This window comes from Molothrus aeneus, chromosome 8 (assembly GCF_037042795.1).
Source record: "Molothrus aeneus isolate 106 chromosome 8, BPBGC_Maene_1.0, whole genome shotgun sequence".
Taxonomy (NCBI): domain Eukaryota; kingdom Metazoa; phylum Chordata; class Aves; order Passeriformes; family Icteridae; genus Molothrus; species Molothrus aeneus.
In genome coordinates this window covers 17591779-17613758 of record NC_089653.1, presented here as the reverse complement: position 1 = coordinate 17613758, position 21980 = coordinate 17591779, and the positions used below count along the sequence as shown (strand labels likewise).

General features: G+C 41.4%; 1 protein-coding gene across 2 annotated transcripts in view; it reads left to right on the top strand.

Moving 5' to 3' along the window:
- Window positions 1–21980, top strand: part of MARCHF8 (membrane associated ring-CH-type finger 8) — an 84509-nt gene that overhangs the window by 60454 nt on the left and 2075 nt on the right. Inside the window, exons 3-7 of one of the 2 annotated variants that reach the window (XM_066554954.1) lie at window positions 3192–3242; window positions 12930–13009; window positions 13322–14167; window positions 16086–16266; window positions 20001–20148. In XM_066554954.1, coding sequence (XP_066411051.1) covers window positions 3192–3242; window positions 12930–13009; window positions 13322–14167; window positions 16086–16266; window positions 20001–20148 — 1306 coding nt within the window. The remainder of the gene's footprint in view (window positions 1–3191; window positions 3243–12929; window positions 13010–13321; window positions 14168–16085; window positions 16267–20000; window positions 20149–21980) is intronic. The other variant, XM_066554955.1, reaches the window with a different exon arrangement.

The following is a 21980-nucleotide window of genomic DNA, read 5'->3' as shown; positions in this document are numbered from 1 at the left end:
CTCTGTGGCTTTGCAGTAACACAGTCCTCAAAAAAAAGTCTCTGCTCTTTGTTACTGGAATTTTAGATGGAGAATGCCTATCTTCAGATGAAGCTCTTAACCCATGATATCATGTAAGATAATGTAACACAGAACTTGTATTGCAGAATGGGGAATACAGTGCCATAACAGGTCACTGGTGTGTTAAAGAATTAAGACTTCAGGAAGCAAGCCTGTGCTGGGTTCACACATAGACACTGGTGTCTTGAGGGCAAAGGAGTACCATCCTCTGGTGCCCTCTGTCCTCCTTTCCCAGATGGAAAGAGAATAAAAGTCATCTTGCTAACCTATTGGGATCTGGCTTGCAGTTTCTTCTGCACATCTATGAGCAGAGATAAAAGATGGGTTTAGCATTAATCATAGGACTGGATTTAGGTGTGTAATCACAGTTGTAACCAAAAATGGTTGCACAAGTTATGAAACTGCTTCCTCTGTTGTCTTCTATTTGCCTGCCTTAAGGACTAGAAACCAGAGTGTTGGAAATACAAAACCAAATTATTTTACTGATATATTGTTTCATCTGGCCAAGATACTTAAGTTGTATTTCTTTCGGGTGCCCACTGGCTGATGCTGCAGTAAGTCTACAGCTAACTTTGGAGAAAGGTCAGTTTGATACAGTGGTGTTTGGAGTGGACAAGAGCAGCTGTGGCTGCTGTGGCTCTCATGGTAGGAACTGATGTATTGGGGTTCACAGGAATTCTGGGTTTGGCTGTGTGAGTTGTGTAGCTGTTGTGCTTAGTAGAAAATGGATACATTAGGGTAGGGGAAGCAAGGCTAAAATAACTTGAAATGCTGAATATATGAAAGACTGAGGCAAAAGGAAGGACAGAAGGGAGTTATCATCTTCAAGATATCTGAACTGAAAACGCCTTGAGAGATGTCATGCAGCTGAGGAATGGTGGCAGAAGGGAAAATGAGCCGGGCAAGACGGAGAAGGCAAAGTTTAGAGCCCTGAAGAAAGGCAGATGTGAGCTGAAGCAACTGCTGAAGGAAGAAGGCAGCTCTGTCACTCACAGTTGGGAGCAAATTCAAGGGGAAGTTAGAAAAAGAAAGGAAAGCTGGGAGGAGGATTCTGGCAATTGCAAGCAAGTGCATCCAGAGGACTGGGTAGCAATTTTTCTGGTTTTCAGTCATTTTTCTAGAGCCACACTAGCTGTTGGGGACCTCAGAGCAGCATCTGCTGGTGAATGGCTCAGGAGGAGTGACAAGCTTCACTTGTAATTTTTTCCTACCTGGGTGGAGTTTGTTTGTTTGTTTTTTAAACACCTGCCAGGTGGTTCTAGTTGGGGAGGATGCCTTCAAAAGGCAGGATTCCCATTATTCCATACAGAAAAACTGAATTGCTAAAGGAGAGTGACACTTACTTTAACTGGTGATAATTGTAGGGTCCTTGCTTGCAGATGTTGCTTTTGTCTTGATCTTTCATTCAAGTGCAAAGCATAATGCTTTTGCATGGGGGAAGGAGAGCTTATTTGGAGCTCTGATTACCAGCCAGAATATGTCTTACTGTGCAGTGGGAACATACTAGAAATAGTCTGAAGATTTTTATTTTTTGAGAGTACCATGAGAGTTTAGCCTTGCCTTTCCCATGTCAGTGTTAATTTGTGCATAATTCTATAAGATCCCAGGATTGATGTACTGGTGATGGATATAGAGTGAAAAGTGAGATTTGTTTGTTTGCCTTTTAAATAGTTTTTATCTGTTTAATGTTTCTGTTCCTCATTAATTGTGCCTGCTATTAAAATCTACTATTGTGAATCTCCTGTTGATGTTATGGATGTACCTGCTTTGTATGGCTAAGAAACAGAGATGTTAAAAAGCACTTAGGTCCTTAGGAGTCCATTAGGAATATCACAGATTCCTAAATATATGTGTGCATGCATTCTGTAGCCCTTATGGGATTACTTTTCAAGATTGTAATTTTGTTTTAAAATGGTCACTTTTTCAATAACAAAACCAATTGTTTGGAGTCATCCACTGACTGAAACCTCTGATAGGTATATTTCCAACAGTAGATGAATAAAGATAATATGTGCATCTGTCTCTTGGAGGCTCCTGGCATCTATCACATAAAATCAGTTCTGGGAGCAGAGGCAGAGAGACAAGTTTCTGTGGCAGCAGCTAAAAGTCTGTTTACTCTGCAACATCTACTGTGTTGTGCAAATACAGGTCTTGTCTTCCAGCCTGTGATGCTTATTGAATTTCAGCACATCCTCTTCAGTGCAGGTGTCTAAGTTCAGTCATGCTTCCTTGCAAGCATCTTCTTCAGCTAGACAGGAGTTTTGGTGGGGGGAATCGAGTTAACATGAAGAAACCTCTGCTCTGTTTAATTTCATCCTTGTCTTTGGCACCTTGGGCTGGATTTGAGACTGTCACCTGTCTTGCTTCAGAGAGACTTCTCACCCAAGGGTTTCACTCTCTGCTGTCATTTTCCCTTGTTGCATGTAGCCTTGCTCTGTTTGCTTCCCACGCGTCCCTAGAAGGCCAAGCACAGCCTGCTTCCCCCACACCTCACACAGGCAGTGGCAAGTCTTTGTGCTTGCCAACTTGTGTTGGTCTCTTTTCGTCATAGCTTGAGAACATGTTCCTGCCCCCTTTTTTCTTCCTCCTGTCTCCTGTAGCTTCAATGAATTTTTTTTTTTTGCCCTGTTGCTACGGTTACAGTGCCTTTGATGAAATCAGCTAGGCTGTCCCTTGTGCTTGGAGCCAGTTCTTAGCGTACAGGTTCTGGCAGTAGTCCTGTCCAACATTAGTCTTTGCATAAGCATTATGTCCATATTTTTGAAGGTCTTTGTGTGTTTGTTTGTTTCAGATGAAGCAGGTCTTCATGATACTGAGAAGTATCCTTTCTAAAATCGATGCCATCTGAGTAAAGGCCTTTACACTACCCTCAGAAAAAAATAAATAACTGTTTTAGTATTTGTCAATTTGTACATGTGTTGCCTATGTGATATTCTGCAAGATAATATCTTGTTAAACAGACAAAGCAATTCAGTGATTATTGCAAATCAGGCTGATGTCAATAGAAGCAATGTCCTTAAAAGCCCCCAGTTGTAAGACTGTCTCCATGGAATTTGATTTCTAATGCCAACTTTTAAGTATTTTCATAGCTGTGACTTGTTGCTGCAGTGATCCTGTTCTTGCTCTTTCAGAATGAGAAGGCTTTGGGGCATTCCGTGAGCCGCTCTAGTAACATCTCAAAGGTATGTTGCTTGTTGTAACTATCAAACTTATCAGTTTTGATAACCTTGGGGATACTGGGATTTCTTTCATTTCAAAATTGGGTGATACATGTGACCAGTAGAAAATGCCTGTCATTGATAGTCACTCCTGAAACATTAGAACTCCGGTGTTTGGCAGACTCTCTTTACAGGTCAAACGAAATGGAAGCTACAGTAGGTTTTCTCTTTCACACTGTCAGCCTCCTTAGCTTGGTAGGAGCAAGATAGACGACAGATGCCTGAGATCTGATCTTGGAGGGAAAGTGGCTCCAAAAACATCACTCACATGTGTTGTTTTGTAAGATAAAGCTGTGTAACATATGTATTGCCGTGCATCCCATAATATGTGTAAGATATGTGGTTAAATGTTATTCTATTGTTACTTCAAGACTAAATTATTTTTAAGTGCCATGAGCTTATTATCAGGACACGACTATGTAAGTATTTTTAAATGTTTGATTTTACATAGCCTGGTCGTGTAAGGCAAGCAGGATGCTCCACCCCTTCTAGTCACTCATCAGCATAGCCAGTGGGCACATCCGAAGCATAATTGCTTTGTTATGCCATTAGGAAAAGGGTATCTTCTGTCCAAGATAATTATTGCAATACTTACCCTTCTTTCTGCATTGCACATAAGGTTTTCTATTAGCTGTGCTGATTGAGCAGTACTTTTCATGGGGTGTATAAGCTTCAACTCTTTGTTGCCACAGTTTTAAGTGGCTGCTTGTAGTTACTTTTAGTGAAAGACCGAGTCATTATGGCTGCAACATAATAAGTATTGTGAGTACTTCTGGATCTAGGGAACTGTTCATGACTATCTGCAGCAGAGGAGACAGTGTCTGCACATAATATATGGTTTGTATAGGCACAGACAACTTTCACTTTGGAGCCAAAAGAGAGGATTACTGGGTGTCCTAAACAGTGAGCAGGGCAACTGCCTGGTACACAAGGTATTGACTAAGCTGTAGGTGTTGTTATCATGGATTGATAAGAGATAATTTTGCATTTGGCATCAGAAAATGTGCATTCATATAAGGGGGTTTGAAATAAAAACTGTGTGAATATAAATAATCATGTAGGTTTTTCTAAAATGGGACAATGCTTGTGCCTTTTTACCCTGGCATTCTTGTCTTCTTAGGGATCTTTAATTGGATTTCCAGGTTTTGTTCAGCAGAGATAGTAGTTTTGCCATTAAGTATCATTGTACCTTTCCCAGAGTGTCTCAAATCAGCACAAACCTTTTGGCAGCAGCACTTTGGTACCCAAATGAATCTGAACAGTTCATTCTTAATTCATCAAGAACTGGTAGTGTGGCAGTGCAGTGGGAAGGACCTTGCACTCTGGCAAAGCTCTCCCTGGGAGTGCTGGCGAGTGAGACATCAATATTTACATTCATCTTGAGGTGCGGAAACGTTCAACATGACTGCTGTGTGTTGCAAAAGCTAAAGTTCTCAAGGGGATCAAAAGTCAGTCTTGCCAGTTTAATGAAGGAGACTTTATGGTTGCAAAGTGAGCTTCCCAGAGGTGTTGATGTTCTTGCTGCTCTTGTGCCACTTCTGCCTGATCCATTCTGTGCACCTCTGGAGATAAGTTCAAACAAGGGCAGAGGGTGAAAGCCCCATCAATGAAGTCAGCCCCTGATTTGCCTGCCTGTCTGAATGCTGCCTTGTGCATCCAGGCAGTTCAGTGCTAAACTGCAACAATTATTTTGTGGTTGACAGGTGTTTTGGCTGTTGCATGTAATTTCAAATGACAAATCATAAAATATTGCAGTACTGGAATGCTGCATGAAATTTTAAGTACATGAAAAATTTTTCTTTAATTGTGAGTTTTAATAGGAAAGGGCCCATTTTTTAAATTCAGAATACCATAGCAACCTGCCCAATAAGGCAGATTGGGTACACATTTTGAGTATGGAAATGCTTAGCTGCCTGTATAGCCCTTTCTGAAATCCACGGGACTTGTTGATCCGACACCATTTTAAGAGGAGCTTTTAAACCAAAATTGGGTTAAATGAATTACATGCTGCATTTCCAGATGTGTTGAAGTGTGTGTGTGTGTGTGTGTGTGTGTACAGAAATAATGGTTATGCTTTCTGCATGACTGTTTCAGCCATTGTTTTTCCACCCAAATCTAGCTTACAGCACAGGAGCATAGCAAATCTGCTACAGATTCTTGGCACTGACACTTGAATCAAAGCCTTACTGGTGCTGATATGTCATTATGAACCTGCTGTGATTATTACTGTGTATCTTTCCACTGCTCTCAGTTGCACAGTGCAATTTGAGTGGAAAGGATTGAGTCAGAACTCAGCCTTCAGCCAAGAGAGGATGCTGTGTTACTTATTGTGACCAAGGAAAGCAATGCCCATGGGCTTAAAGTGATCAGGGAGGGAGGCAGACAGATGGTGCTACTGAAAATGGAATCAGCTGGTAGAGGTAGCAGGAGCTCTCCGAATGTAGACCCCCAGTGTCAGGGCCAGGTGGAGCTGTCCCTCGGGAGAAAGGGGCAAAAAGGGCACTTCTCCAAGAGGCAGATGCTAAGAGAGGCAGAAGAGATGCTAGTACATGTGGCCAAGCCAAGAAAAAGCAATCACCTGAATACTTGGCTAGGGATGGAGGCCAGAAAGAGCAGAAAAAGGAGCAGGAAATAAGATGTAGGAGGATGTTCATATGGTGTCATTAGGCTGTGTGCAGTATGTTGCACACTGGGGGATGTGGCATTCCTCCAGGCCCTTCTTTGCTTTTTTGGTATATATATTTCAAACACTCCTTTTAAATCTGCTACACATGAAACATTTAAATTTCTGAAATCTTTTATATTTGTTTTTAAATGTTAAAAAAAAAACATTGAAGGCAGATTTAATTGATTTAGTCATGAGACTTGAACACAGCCCATTTTCTCCAGCTTGCCCTGTTCAGACACATAAACAGCACTGATGCTGATTGAAACAACCCCAGTTGGCACAAGGGAATACAGCCCAGATCCACATCTCAGCTGTTTACCCTAAGCCAGCATTTTTTCCAAGCAGCCTCTGATTGCTGCAAAGTGCCTTCATCATTCAAGCCCCACAGAAAAATAATTAAGCTTTATAGAAGCTTTGTCCTCTAAATATAAAAGAAGTTGACCCTAACACACAGCTAGTCACTGGGAGCAGCTAAAAGTGGGATTTTCACAGTAGTGGTAATTCATGCCCTCAGTTCATAGATAAAGGAATTGTGCTTACAAGCAGATGAAATGAGGTCACTTACAAAGCTGGTCCCTAAATAGTTATTCTCAAATTAATGGTATTGTTTACCTTTAAAGTATCTGATATATCCTGAAACTGATGATGTGATGTCTGGAAATACCTTCAAGTCATCTGTGTGCTGTTCTTGTCATCTGATTGCTTTGGAAGGTTGATTCTAATGTAAAGGGGAAGCACTTCGTGGTCTTATTTTCATAGCCCTCCAAGGGACAAACTTCGAAAATGCTAATACTGAGATCACAGCAAAGGAATCAAAAGTGAACTCCTTAAAAAATGTAAATGCTTTGTCTTTTCTGAAGGCCTGTATAGTTTTATCTTTTGAACGGAAGCACGCTGTAAAGTATTAGATTATTCTTAGGCTGAATAGCAGCCAGTGCAGACACAAAGTGGTAGCCTAAGCTTGCTACAAAATTTAAAATCCATTTAGGCTGTTCATCAGCTTGGAACAGATTTAGAAAAGCATATGAATACACACGTCCACTGTTGCCTGAAGCTTTAATGCATTCGGTGAGCCTTTGTCTGTAGAAAGTAGCCCAGGTTTTTCAGTTGCAGAACTTAGCTATCCCGTAGTCTATCAGATGACGAAGGCTTACTGAAAAAACTGTTCCTCAGAGGTGGTTCTGTTCAGGTAGTGAGCCTGGGGGTAGGGAAATACAAGTTGCTTTAAAAACCTCTTCTGCTGAGTTACTGGGGAAGGAAAAGACATGAAAAATTCTATAGTATGAAGATTAAAGTATACTTTTTCCCCAGGTACAAGAGCAAGTAATCTCATGCTGGAGCACAGTGCAGTCATGTTTGTAAGGAATGTGATAATCTCCCTGTGCTGTGATAAATTCCCTCTCCTGGGGCTGGATTCTTACATATAGGTATGAGGGCACCCCATTCAGGAGGAACCTGCAGGGGTTTCCTTTCTTTCCTTTTTTGTTCCCTCATTCCAATCAAGGTATTTTGAGGAAGATTTTTAAAGACAAAAGGCCATAAGTAATATTTTCTTTTTCTCCTTGCAAGAACCTGTGTAGTTGTTACTGGGTTTAGTCAACATTAATCCTGTGCTATAGGCAGGTTGTATAATTCTTGGGGAGATTTTGAAGGGATAGAAAGCCTCCTTTCTCTAGTATCTTTAGCTCTGGAATCTCTAGAGAAAAGTTCCTGACACAAATCTCCTTTAGATTTCTTTAGAAATAATAAGGGAAAGCTGACTTTAGCTTTGCTTCTCGTTGCTAGACATAGTTTTAATTATAGTCATAATACATTATATAAAGTATGGAAGAAAGTTCTTCCAGCAGCTGACTGCTGGTTCCTATCAAATTGTTGCCAAAATTACATGGTGGAGTTGATCATCCTGAAATTTGCAGATGCCTCTTTCCCATATCTCCTCTGCAGTTTTTTAACCACTCTCCATTTTAATAATTTATCTTAACCCTCTCTAAAGACACTTGATTTTAATATGCACTTTAATATGGAAGTCAATATGGCATGAATCTGGTAGGGAGAACTTACTGGAGAAGATCAGAAGTTGCTGATGGTTGATCCTGCCATGTTGGAAGCTTTCAAAACCAGCCTGTCAGCAGGGCTCTCTGCCCATCACATCCCCAGTCTGTCCATGGTGGCCTGTTCTGCCTATCTCAGGTGTTAGGTTTGTCCAGTTTGGTCTCGTTGCACTGCTGCCTTGGCGTGCTGGCACTGCTGGAGGCCTTCTTTGGCATCTGCTCCACAGATGAGCTTCAGAGACTGTGGAACTGCAGTGGACTCTAGCAAGAGCCATCAGCCAACAGCACACAGAACACAGTACTTGCTGAAAGCACTCAGGAGCGCATAAAATAAAGGCAAGCCCATAATCAAAATGCCAGGTTGAAATTTGGGTTGTGGAGTGTTTTGCTCCTTGCTCTATTGCTAAATTTGTATTTGTCTGAAGCTCCTTGTTCTGAAGTTTATCCCAATGAAAGACTTAAAATGAGCTTCTTTTCACTCTTTGTCTGCACAAAAGAGAGTTGTGTTCTGTTATTAAATGTGCATAGTTCTTTGTATGTTAGTTCCAGATCCTTAGCTGAAACCTCTAGCTGTTTTTGTAGCATAAGTAGTAGGGTCACAGTATTATTCCTAATCCTGTGGCACCTACAAAAGACAAAGTTTGCATGTGTGGGGGAAGACCTTTGTTTGCTTCCTTTAGACTTCCAATCAGTTGAAAAATTCCACAGGAGTTGTTTCTAATTTTTTACTTTCAATGAATAATTTAATAACGTTTTTAGGATGTGACAGGCCCTGATCTTTAAAATGAGATTTAATTGCTGTTACTGAAGTGCAGCCTAGAGTGAGACAACAGCAACTATACCCAGAAGTGTCATCTCAGATAAGCAGGTTATCTTGAAATATACCCGAGCCATTGGCATGTTCACTGTGGCTCACTTCAAAGATGCCTTTATTTTCTTAGGCAGGGTGGGGTTTTTGGGTTATGGTCTGCAGCATGTAATCAAAAGTACGTAATAAAAAAAGGCTGAGTTCTCTTACCAACAGATAACACTGTTCATGTGGAGGCAGAATGAGAACATATATGTGTATATATGCATGGACACCTGCAAATAAGCATATTAAAAATGTATGTGCTCCTGAGGGCAACCCTTCAGAGAACAGTAGGAATCCCAGGAATTGTTACCTTCAAAATTGCTGTGAGTGTCAGAGTACCAGTGCAAAAGGCCGTGCTGTGACCTCAGTGAATTGCATTAGATAGGAATGTCAATATACACAATTAACTAACTATTGACCTTTAGTACTGAGCTATTTTAAGCAACCAGTCAGGCTGTACAGAGTAACTCACAAGCACATGGCTCTAAGGCTTGTCACTGGAGGTGATGTTCCTCCATGCGAAGGGCATGACAGTCCAGAGTTTCAGCAAGTGATTATGGGGTTAGAAGGGTCAAATTCAGGCTGTCAAGGCGTAGGCTACATGTCACATATGAACATGGCAGAAACCTCCTACGAGAAGGAGTGCTCTAAAACCAACTGCTGCTATTGCCATTATAATTATCCAGTTTGGCCAAAGGTGATGCCACCTGGGAGGCTGCTGCTGGGGCAGTAAGGGTGGTGTGTACCAGAAGCTACAGAGTGGAGAAGGCTTTGACTGGTTATTTTCCCAGCCCCTTCAGAGCTGAGCTGTGTGTGGGAGCAGCATCAGAGCTCCAGGATAGCTGGACCCGCCTGTTTCATTCACCCATCACCGCCTCTTCTTTGCCAGGTTCTGTCCCAAGGCTGCCTGTATTTCTTCTTTTCTGTGGCAGCTCTGCCTGAAAGCTGCTGTGTCTGAGTCAGTAGAGCCAGGTGAGCTGGGGGGACTGGCCAGCAGCAGTGATGTGTAACCCTGCTTCTAGATGCAGCAGAACTTGGTACTTAGGCTTTGGGCAGCAGCTTGCATTTTACTGTGCTCTTGTCAGGGAATTGTGCTTCCCTGTTAGAGACTCATTCCTGTCACTGACTGGCATTCTTAGGGAAGTGGCTGGCATTAAAGCAATGGTTTGTTTTACCTCACCTCACTATCCTACTCTGAGTTGCAGTGTAGCTCTGTAAAGTTTCATGAGCGAAAAGCTTGGGACAAAAGGAAGACAGACTGGGTGACTGGAGGCTCATTGAACCATGGCTTTTGGTGGTAGCCACTGCTTGTTTGAACCAAGGGTAGGGCATAACTTCCTCCGGTGATTTGTTGTTCCTTTTTGTGGTGCCTATCCAAGTGTGTTAACTTCTGTTCATAGTTTGATTGCACTTTCATTATGTATGAAAATAGAGAAAAGTATCTTTTGTTCTGAAGCAGAAAAATGGGGGGAAAGGAAATGTGCCTCAGATACTGAGTTTCTGTAAGCCACTCTGAACAGTACTGGCATCTAGAAACAGAATACTAAGCTTGAAATGCAAATAAAATTCCATAATTTCTTTTTTGTCCCAGCCTTTTGATTTCCCAAGTGGCAAGACTTTTAACACTCTTGGTACCAGACAATTGGATCAAGAAACCAGTAACATGGTTTTGGAAGGGAAATTTTGGATCATTGATTCTAATCCTGTTCTATTAGACTGTCACATCATACATTCTGCTGTCTTTTTTTGAAAAGTTCATTGCTAAACTGAAGCAGCTGAGAGATTGGATTCATTCTTCGCAGGTTACCTTCTGTGATTTGCTCCTAACATAAAACCTGAGACAGATTTATTAATTGATCCATGACTTCACTTCCAACAATATATAGCTGTGTCTCCATGACAGAATGCAACTTGCTGTTTTACTGGTTTAATATTTTGTTTTTAGAAGATTGCTCAATGCGTCTTTTAAACTATTTCATTTTTTTGTTTTAATTATTTGAGAGTGAAACATTTTATCAGTAAATTAGTGTCAGATCTTTCATTAAATTGTCAGACTTTGAGTTAAAAAAAAGTTACTGCACAAACCCTTATAAAAGATAGGATATGAAGTCAGGTGTACCTGCTTTTAGGAGAGACTAAGCATCAAAGAGAGAACAAATTTCCAACAAGTACCTGAATTCACATCACTGCATGATCAGAATCCTTAGCATGTGCAAGTGGTGTAAAATGAAAAGAACTGTAGTTTTCTTGGAAAAGCCAGTAATTGATCTTTGTCTGTAATTTGTTTTGTCACAGTCATCACATAGCTCAGTTTGCTTTCTGGGCCAAGGTTATTCTACTGGGTTTTATTCTATACATGTACCCAGCTTTGGGTAAGATGGCAAATAAGTTACAGTGTCTTACTAAGGGTTAAGAGGTGTGTGTCAGAGTCTTGGCTGTCTTGCTTTTGATTCCTGCAGACCCAGCTGTAAATGGATTCCTGTTTTTTCAGTGTCTGTGCACCTCAGGTGTCCTAATGTGAGGGCAGACACATTGCTGTGTATAGTGCTGTTGACTAGAGAAACAAGACTTAAAAGATGAGTTCTGTGACAAGGAAGGTGATTGTTTTATCTGTATTTATAAAGTAGCATGTGTATGTATCTTCTCTCACAAAGAAATAAAGAGTATAACATGTGACAAGGAACCTTGGTTTGGTATGACAGTATAAAAGCCTGCAACAGCCTTGTTTAAATATACTATAAGGGCTTTTAATAAATTAAGTATAGAATTGACAAGTCCCAAGACAGATGCAGTGTGTGTTGCAGCATGATCAAAGCAGTGATAGCTGCTGGTGTCTGAAGCTGAAGCACAGGGCTGGGCACAGCATGCTTCTGTGGTAGCACACCTTTTGTCACCTGAAGTCTTCCTGGTCTGGCTGTCTGCAGCTGCCTGACTCAGGTCTCTGCTGGCAGTGCTGCTTTTTGTGCAGCCCAGTATGGAGATAACATTTCTGTTGTTCTGCTGACTGCATTGTTCTTTCCTGGGTTTCAGGCTTTGCTGTGCAGATCAAAAGAGCTGTAAAGCTTTGTTTGAATTTTGAAGTGCAAACAGTGGGTGAGCAGTGCAGCCTGTCCAGCAGCTGTGGAACATGGGAGACCCAGGTTTAAAGATTCTCTGTTATGAGGTTATTAATGCAGGTCTCCTCCCTGCAAATATCTCCAGGAAGAGTTGAGAAGTTTGTCAAAGTGACGTGCAGGATACAGCAGCAGAAAAGGTCTTTAATAACAGCCAGTGGAGTGACAGCTGAGACAATGCTCATTCTTAGCACACTGAGTTCAGATTTGTCTATTAAGTGTTAAATATGCCAAGAGCTTCACTTTCTGTTTTTGAGTTAGTTCAGCTAATTCTTAATTCTTCAGTTATTCTATTTCTCACTATCTCTTGTTGCAACTTACAAATATGACTGCTGCCACACCTCCTCTCCAGTATGGATCTTCCAGGGTGGAAGATCCTGTCCAAGTAAGAGCAGGACAAAAGGCCTCAAAAAGTACACTAAGTACTTCAGGGAACAGTCTGGGTTGGCAGATGGTGCTCATGTGCATATGCTAGTAAGGAATATAAGTCCTCAGGTTGTGTTTGAGTTACTGAGTTACTGCCGGTTCTGTTTTGTGAAGAAAACCCCAAGCCTCTAATCTCTTGCCATCATTGTTAGAGGAAGGATTAGCTATTACATGGTAGCTAAATTCCAGCTAGTTTATACACACACTTCCATCTAATTATTCTAATTACTGTAGCATTGCTCATTTCCTGAGCTATTGTTCTGTGCAATGTTTGACAGCTGGCAGGTTCCACTCCAGTGATATCTGCATTTGACCTTGGGATAAAACATTTCTGTTCTGATCACTACTTCTCCAGGGATGAGACTCTGTGACCTTTCTCGCATTTAACAGTAAAGTCACTTTCTTACAACTAGCCCTTGAGTATCTGCTGTAGAGTGATATCTGACTCCATATGCTGTGTTTCACCCTGAAGGTAATTGCTCTGCGTACTCACTTCTGACTTGAGGGTGTTTTTGTTTGTTTGTTTTAATTTCACTGCAGGCTGGAAGTCCAACCTCTGTCTCTGCCCCTCATAGCTTCTCTCGGACTTCTGTTACACCATCCACCCAGGACATCTGCAGGTAACGTGTGCCTTTTGCGTGGCTACAGGGAGGCTCAGACAAGGTTCAAATTAAGGAAAAACAAATCTGAAAAAGCATGTTTATGGGGAAGTAAGCGATGTGGGATTCCCACTTGAAGCATCCCATTTGTTTGACTCGACTGCTGTCTAACACTGCTTTGTTAAATCCTACTGACTGTTTGGCCCTGCTATGTTTGCCATTCCCACACTAGCTGTAATTCTCATTTCTTCACTTTTAATTATACATGTTCTCTTTTTTAATTGTTTTTTTTTTTTTGCTTTCTGTGCTTTTATTCCACTATTCTGCATGCAGTTCCAGTGCAGTGTTTTCTGAGTGTTGTCATCACAGTCCAGTGCAGTCTGCTGTTGTCTTGAAAAATCCGCACTGCCAGAGCCCTCTGACACAAGGGGTCACTGTGACAGTAATCTGTCAGGACACGTTACATGCAGCAAAGAGAAACTCCCGTGGGCAGGATCGGGGCCAGGCACTCAGGTCTGGCAAGAATGTAAAGCCCACCCGCACCCTGAAATTCTCCAAGTCCCTCAATGACGTGGACCAGAAGGCGCAGAGCACCAGCGAGTGCTTTGATTATGTGGAGCGGACACGCTCAGAAGGCAAACTGACCCTGAATCAAGAGCAGTGTTTAAGGATTAACAAATTTCATCTTAAAGAGAGGAAACCGCTGAATCTCAGGCCTCTTTCTTTTAGCAATTCTAAGCACTCCTATATCCCTTCCCTTTCCAACTACTCAAGTGCATCGGGAGGAGCAGAGAACCACAGCGCTGTGCATATCCCCCTGCTGGAGGACAAGGTGGACCATGACTCCTCAAGGAGCAAAAAACTGTTGCGTTACCTTTTTTCCTTCTCCCACACCTCCAGCATCAGCAGCCTGCATAAATTTCACGAACTGGAGAGCTATTCCAGTCACTTCCAAGCTGACAAATCCTCCAGCATGCTGGTGGAAAGCACAGACTTCTGCTCTGATGATATGGGAGATGATGACGTCTTTGAGGACAGCACCTCAGTGAAACTCAAACCAAAAGAGCAGCGGGCACCACTCTGTTCAGTTGAGAAGGACAGTGACCTTGACTGCCCTTCCCCCCTCTCAGAAAAGTTGCCCCCTCTGTCCCCTGTGTCCACATCGGGGGATACCTGCAGGTTGGTTTACCAGAGAACCACCTACCTTTTTAACCCTCCCATGTGCAGTGGTGACTGTTCTGTGTTCCCCTGCCTTTGCGCTGTTTCTGTCTCTTCTTTTACCTTGTCACCTTGCTAATACAGTATGTGTGATTTGAAGCATGCAGCCTTCTCTCTGCGGTCCTGCACCCCTCTGATGCACTTAACAAGGCTACTAAGCAAAATAACTTCCTTTGGAGTCAAATAAATTCTCCTAAAATTTATTTCAGGTTTGGGGTTCTGAGATATTTTATCAGTGCCCAAACTGGGAATACTATGAGAGGCACAGCTATGCATCATAAAGGTCAAGCTGAACCTGTCTTAGCTTTTAATGAGCAATGTGTTGTCTTGACAGCACTGCTAGTTTGGTCAGAGGGGGGGAATCAGGAGGAAAACAGACTACTTGAAAATTGCTTCTGAGATCAGGTCAATATGGCTTTAGAATTTTTTTTTTTTGCCCCTCAGTTTGTATCACATCACACTTTATTTGTTACAGGCTTCCTGGTTTTCTTGGTCAAAGGGTATCTGAGCACTGGCTATTAGTGGTAGGCCTTATGATGTCCATAGTGTGAGATTCAAAAATGATGGGTGTCCTTATTCCAGCTACAGAGGATTAATCATGTGCACAGGTGTCAGGAGCAACAAGATCTGGACTGTCTTCATGGTGACTTGTCTGCTGGTCTGTCCTGTCCCACATCAAAAATGTGCTTGAGGAGCAAGAGTCATCAAGTTTAGGAGCAAATGTCTAATTCCTCTACCTAGCATTTTATTATCCTAGTCTTTCTCCTTCCTAACAGCACTTCCTAAAGCTGCCTTTGTTATTACTTTCCAATATTATTTGATTTCCCCCCTCATTACCACCATATCTAGTTCAGTACTGGCTTACCATCAAGATGCTGTTGTAATCCACCCACACCTTCATTTCCACTTGCCAGCTATCAGCAAGGTTACAAGAGGCAAGATGCTACACATCAGTATGAGATTTCAGTAATAGACAGGGCTGGCAGCAGGCCAGAATTTACTTCACATATGCTTAGTAACTTGTATTCATTCCCTGTGCTCCTCACCAACCCCCTTTCAATTCATGACCTCTGCCACATGGTTAGAAGGACTTCACAATGCTTGATGCTACCCAGGGGTTGTGTATAAATGAATCTGGAAATCAAATGTCAGCAGCTGGTATCTCTCTATCAGATGTCTTTGTTGTTTGCACAGTTAGGCTGTGAAAAAAATATGGAATTTTGCTGATGCTGATGCTTCCTTAGCAAGTCTTGCTAAATCAGATTTGGAGAAGCAAAACCCTTTAGAGTAAGTGTGTTTTGGGGTTCAGATTCAGTTCTGTAGTTTTGAATTGTGAATCTGTCTCTTAGGAATTTACATTGGAATTAATCACTTGTGTAAAATCCAGGCTGTCTAAATTAGTTGTTCATGTTCTTGGGGTGGACTGTTTCACCATTGGTATTGGAATTTTGTTTTATCTTCTATTTCAGACCGTAGTACATGAGTAGCTGTACCTCTCTGTGCATATTTTGTCTTGGGAAGTGCTGTCTGATCTGTTTAAATGCTATTTGCAGTTAAGTGCTATTGGTCTGGGTGAAATGTTGTCATTTCTTGCTCCATTTTTTCTTTCAGGTACTGCATTTCTGTCAGGCTCTACGTGTGTGCATCATCTGTGAGAAAGCAGCTGTCTAGTCATCTGTGTCTGTGCTTAATTATTTTGTGCCTGTGTGTGCTTGTGCAGCAATTGAGTTGTTTAGTTTTAGCTCTGTGGAACACATTCCTTTGATTTATGTCTCGGGATCCTCAGTGAACATCCATGTGTGATCACAGATACTATATGGCTCTTCCACATCCTTTCTGCTTCCTCTTCTCCTAACGAGCAGCTTTGCTTCTGGTTCAGGATATGTCACTGTGAAGGAGATGACGAGAGCCCTTTGATTACCCCCTGCCACTGTACGGGCAGTCTTCACTTTGTGCACCAGGCGTGCCTGCAGCAATGGATCAAGAGCTCGGACACGCGATGCTGTGAGCTGTGCAAGTATGAGTTCATCATGGAGACAAAGCTGAAGCCTTTGAGGAAGGTAGGCACAGCACCTGCTTGCCCGAGAACTTGCTTTGTTAAACAGAGATCCACTCTGGAACAGGCTGTGCCCACGAGCCTGCAGCACCCACTATGTGTTTGTGAATGGCTTTGTGGCTCCCTAGTAAGTCTAGTCAGTCTTGTATAGGTACAAAAGGATTTGAATTAACACTCACCCTGGCAAATTCACAGTCACAGGAATCCAGCTCTGATAATAGCTGTTACAGCCCAGTAGCTTTCTGTCTGTATATGTATAAATATATATATATACATATATATATATATATATATGTCTATGCAACAATCTGATTTTTTTCTTTAGATTTTAGAGCACAAAATTCTACAGTTACAAGTATTTTTTTTAATGGGCAACTTTGTATTACTGTCAGCTGCTTTAGTTTGTGGCTCTAAGATCCACATGGCTTTTAAGTTCTCTCCAAAAGATGAGGGTTTCACATTAAATTTACTTTAAATCACACTTCTTGGATGTAATTTAGTTAAAATTTGTAGCTTTCCTTTTCTTTTTAAAGGATCAAACTTACTTAGTGAGAATAATACATTGTAAGTAGAAGGTGGTTCCCTGTTAAATGTGTTTTCATTTTAACCTTTTCTTAGGCTGTGAATGACTAGAACCTGTATTTTTGTTTAATAGATAAGTATCTATTAAAAAAATCTGGTGATTTAAAGTATAGGGTCTTCTATCCTCATTTTGTTCTCCCACATTCTCTGAGCTTTCAATGTCATTTGTCCTGACATCAGGATTTTGAGATGGAAGTCACTGATATTCTTAGCACAGACAAATCTTGCCATATCTACCAAAGTGGAACAGATTCATAATAATAACCTCAGTCTGGAACTAATATAAATGAGAAACATTAAATTCAGTTATGATGAGCCTAAATCATGTAGGGTGAGAAGTTTGGACTGCATCTATCCAAAAACTGTTATGAGAACTTGTCCAAATTGTAGAAACGTCTTCTAACAGAAAATAGAGCAGATTTCAAACACTTCTTATTTTTTCAGAGGCGTGTACTATCTACAAAGTGTAGAGCTTAGCATGTCTAGTGGATAGGATGTCCTTTGCTTATGACTGTGGTGGATCATTACCTTCTAAAAATGCAGATTTTGGCTTCGTAGCCCCTTGGCACAGAGTGTAGTGGTTTCTGAGCTGCAGAATTGGTCATCATAAGCTCTGTTGTCTGCACAGACAATACTCTGCACAGCCCAACCATAGGACAGCAAAGAAATTACTCTGGAGAATCCAAAGAAGAGTTGCTGTAGTTGTCAGTTGACTGCTGATTTTTTCCTGTGCTCACTCTGCCTGAAGTGGGTGGTGAACATTTTCTGAATATTTGTGCCCTGTGGAAAAAAAAAGATGTCGTGCACCTTCAGAAATGAGTCATTCAACATCATTAGTTATATCTGAACAGGTCATCTGTGGGAAGCAGACAAGTTGCCAGAAGGTAGGGATAGAGCCATAAATAGAAGGAGTTTGCCTCTCAAATACATATATTTTTGTTGCAGCTGAACCTCCTTTTAGAGGTTCAGCTGCAACAAAAAGATAAGATGCCTCTGTATGTTCAACTCAGCCCTTATGGTAGCCTTTCAATCAGGAGAAAACAGCCTGGAACTGTGAGTATGAGCAGGATGGAACAAATAGTAGGGCTTCTCTTTGTCTATAGGGTTGGAATGGAATTAAACTTCCTTGGCATCTTAAGGTTGTATTGCAGCATTGGGCTGTTCCAACACTAAGTTACTAAGGGAAGAGAGGGAGAACAAAATGTGTCATGGCTCAAATGAAGATGAGGGCAGACAAGAGAGAGATGCTTAATTTGAAAATTTCAGTGAAAAAAAAGACATTACATCTAAATTTTCTCCTGGGCTTTTTGTTGTTGTTGTTGTTGTTGTTTGTTTAACAAACAAACAACACTTTTTGTTTTGTTACAAAAAGTAACAACACTTGAAAAGTCCAGAACTGCTGACTATTTTCAGTGGGAAATGGCACATGCTGTGTCATCAGAATAATGCAGCAGGGACCTACAGATTTGAGTTTCCTCTCTGGGCTAGTGTGCAATTTGCAGAATATTTTCTGTTTTGCTTTGCAGTCATCTCTCTTGAAGCAGTGAGGTGGTGCAAGCTGGTTTTGTGGAGCCAGCAGTTCACAGGAGGTGTTGTCCAGCAGAGGAGCCCAAGCTGTGGAACAGAAAAGAGAATTGTAAATTAGTCAAAGCACAGGTCCTCCTAGCTCTGTAAAAGCATTTGCAAATAGATTTTACATGGTTGCTTTTTGGTAAAATAATTTGATTAATTTGTACTTCCTATCAAAGGCAACACCTTTTTATAGAAGCAAAAGCAATTTTCTGTTTAAAATACAACATGCAAAGGGAATGTTTTGTCCAATCTTTTTCTAAAATGCCTGGAAAATACAGCTTTCTAGTGCAACAAGTCTAGCATGTAATTCCTGGAAATACTCAATTCTTTTGCCATGGTGAGGTTGGATGCCCACATAACTGGAAATGTGCCTTGGGCTGGACAAAGAGATGTGTCTGTTGGCAGCACAGAGATGATCACAGAGCCTCTCTCTCATGTTTCAACCATTCTCGTTTTTGTGGCAGTGGAAGCAATAATTCAACATAATGGATGATTTCAATCATACCATTCAGGTCATCCTCACCCCCTTCCACATTATGCCTCCTTTTTGAAGTTCTCTTTTTCTACAAATTATTCTACAAGACATCAAATGCACCTTTTTATGCATGAGATGTTTATATGTCCCAGCATGTATTTTGTGAAAGTATGAGAAAAGCCTGTTATAACTCTCTTCCAAGCAGATATGCTGAGGGATGTGTGTCCCACATGCAAAAACTTCATTATATACATAGGCAAAATTACAGCAAATAAATTTAAAACACAGCTTCTGGGTCCCAGGCATGTCTGGCATATTAGAAACATCTATAATAATTGTCTGGTTTACTTTATATCTTTCTGAAAGTACATTGGCCTGATTTCATGGTTTTGTTTTGGGCTATATAAGCATTATTGATAGATGCAGAACTGGGGATTTAATTTGCTGCATCCTCTCACTTAGAAAAGCTGTCACTCCCATTCTGTATATTCTATGGGCATATGTATTTAAGTGCACTTGAAACACTGAAAATAAAGTGTGAGTGTCACTGCTATAAGTGGTGTTAAATACAAGTGAAGATTGAGTGAAACCCCCAGAGGCAGGAGGTGAGAGCTGAACAGCCATGGGACTCTGAGAGCTCACCATGAGGTGTTTTTACACACCCTGAATCCTGTGCCACTTCCATTGTTCTGTTGAATGCCTCCCTGAGCAAGGGTACCACTCCCACTGGAGATGCTCAGCTCAGCTGGGGGGTACCTGCTGCTGAGTGGGGAACCCAGGAAGGAGCAGCTCTGCTTGGGGCCCTCTGTGCTGGAGCTGTCCCTGTGTGGCTAAGCAGGGTGTGATGACATTGTCCTGAGGCACAGGATGGGAGCTGAGCACTGAGTCCCCTCTGGCACCAGGATGGCTCCTGTCACAGCAGGGTGAGCTGCCAGCCATCACACACGTGCTGTGACCAAAGCAATGATGCCATCTGACTTTTAGAATCCCTGTTAGCAGGAAACTGGTCTCCTGCCTGGTTTTTGTTGTTATCAACGTTCTCTTTTCATACTCTCTAGTAACTACAATAAACTCCTAATCTCTTGCTCTGGTTCCTGGTTTCTTGCCAGTGGGAGAAGCTGCAGATGACAGCCAGCGAGAGGAGGAAGATCATGTGCTCTGTAACATTCCATATCATTGCCATCACCTGTGTTGTGTGGTCTCTCTATGTCCTGATAGACAGGACTGCTGAAGAGATCAAACAGGGACAAACTACCGGTATGTGACTCGCTTATCTTCCCACTTATTCTCTTGGAGTAATTCTTTATCCTGATTGCAGAGAGGATGTGGAACATAAGTGTTAAACTTAAAGCAGTCAGCTTTACCCTGGTGTTGGTTGGTTTAAAAGCACAGTTCTAAAATTATTTAGCTAAATCAGTAAATTAACCAGTGAATGAATCCGTGGGTACTTTTAAAATCTATTTCAGGTCAATTTAGTTAGCAGTTGTGAAATGCATGGATATGAGAGCTAAACCACTGTAGCCAGACACAAAGTTGCACTGCCTCAGCAAATTTAGGTCTAAATTTACAGATAAGGATATAAACATTTGTTTGCTGCTATGACTACCTTTAAACTGGGCAAAACTGGAACAGTTTTTAAAAAGAGAAGTAAGAGGAACCTAAATTCAAATCTTTGAGGTAAATCAACAGGGTTTTCTTTCCGCCCAGTCATCTGTGGGGCGGGTTAGTCATCAGTGAGAGCCATGTTAGGCTGGGAAAACTTTCATGAATGATTGTACTTAAGCAGAAGAAATTCAAGTTGAGTATTAGGACTCCAATTTGCACAAATGAGATAAGATTCTTGCAATCTTATCAAGGGCTGCCACCCCAGTGCACAGGTACCTTAACTTCTTGAATAGAAGGTTTTCTTTAGTATGCCAGTACAGGTTTGTCTTCAGTCGGAAAACGTGCCAAGCTGAAATGTGTTTACTCAGGTACGCTGGGCTGCAGATTTGCAGCTGTCACAAAACAGTTCCTCGGGCAGCTGAGCCTGAAGATGGGGTAGAATGGATGGAAGCTGTTGGAAGGCAAGCTGTCCTTGCTTACAGAGCACTGCATGCCAACTAGACATGCAGGTGGAAAATGTTCTGCTGGGGATTGAACAGTGTCCTTCGGGGAGGTGGTTGAGCACTGATAAACCTGTAAATCCACAGAGTTGTTACAGTCTCTTCCACGCAGAATCTCTTGAAATTAAAAAGTTATCCTCTCATTTCTCATTTAGGCTATAGCTGCATTGTTCATGACTTCAGTCAGGCAGCCGCTTTCAGTGAAATCTCTTAGTTTCTGTTCCATCCAACCCCATTTCTTCATGAGCAGTGAACATTCTTAGCCTTTCAAAAGTGTAAGGTTTCCATATGATAATGAAAAGGATATGTTTTCAAAGTTTTATCATCTCCATGTTTTTTTTTCCTGTAAATATATTAGATGAACATAACTAGGAGGAATGATGTGAATATTTGGTGCATATTATGGTGCTTTCTTTCCTCCTTTCATTTGGATTCTAAATCCAGGGTGTGCTGTAATGAGCTGGGGGGTGCAGGAAGTGTGTGTGGATATATATTCATGTCCACACAGGGGCAAGCATGTGCTGTCACTGCCTACAGACAGCATCAGACAGCTCATCTTTGAATCAGAGGGTCAGATATGAATCACAAGTGAGATTTCATCAATAGTAGAGCTGCAATGCCCCTTGTATTTTGGGACTAAAATATTTTAATTCTTCCCTCAATGCTGTGCCTTTCCAAAACCACACCAGCCCTGTATCTTGGTTAAAATTTTGAAGAGTTGGAAAGATACGATTTTATTCTCTGAAAAACCTGATAATGGTTGATTCAGCATAGTTTCATATCCATCTTGTGATGGCACTTATTTGAAAGAGGCTGGATGAATACAGGAACTATGTAAGAATATGTATAAAATGAATAGTTTTTAATTTAAAAGTGGTTGATAGAAATGTAACAAGATCCACTGTCTAAATGTTCAAGTTAGACAATTTGGGCAAAGTGATTGTGATAGGTTTTAAGGACAGAGGGTAAGCTTGGAATGCTTCA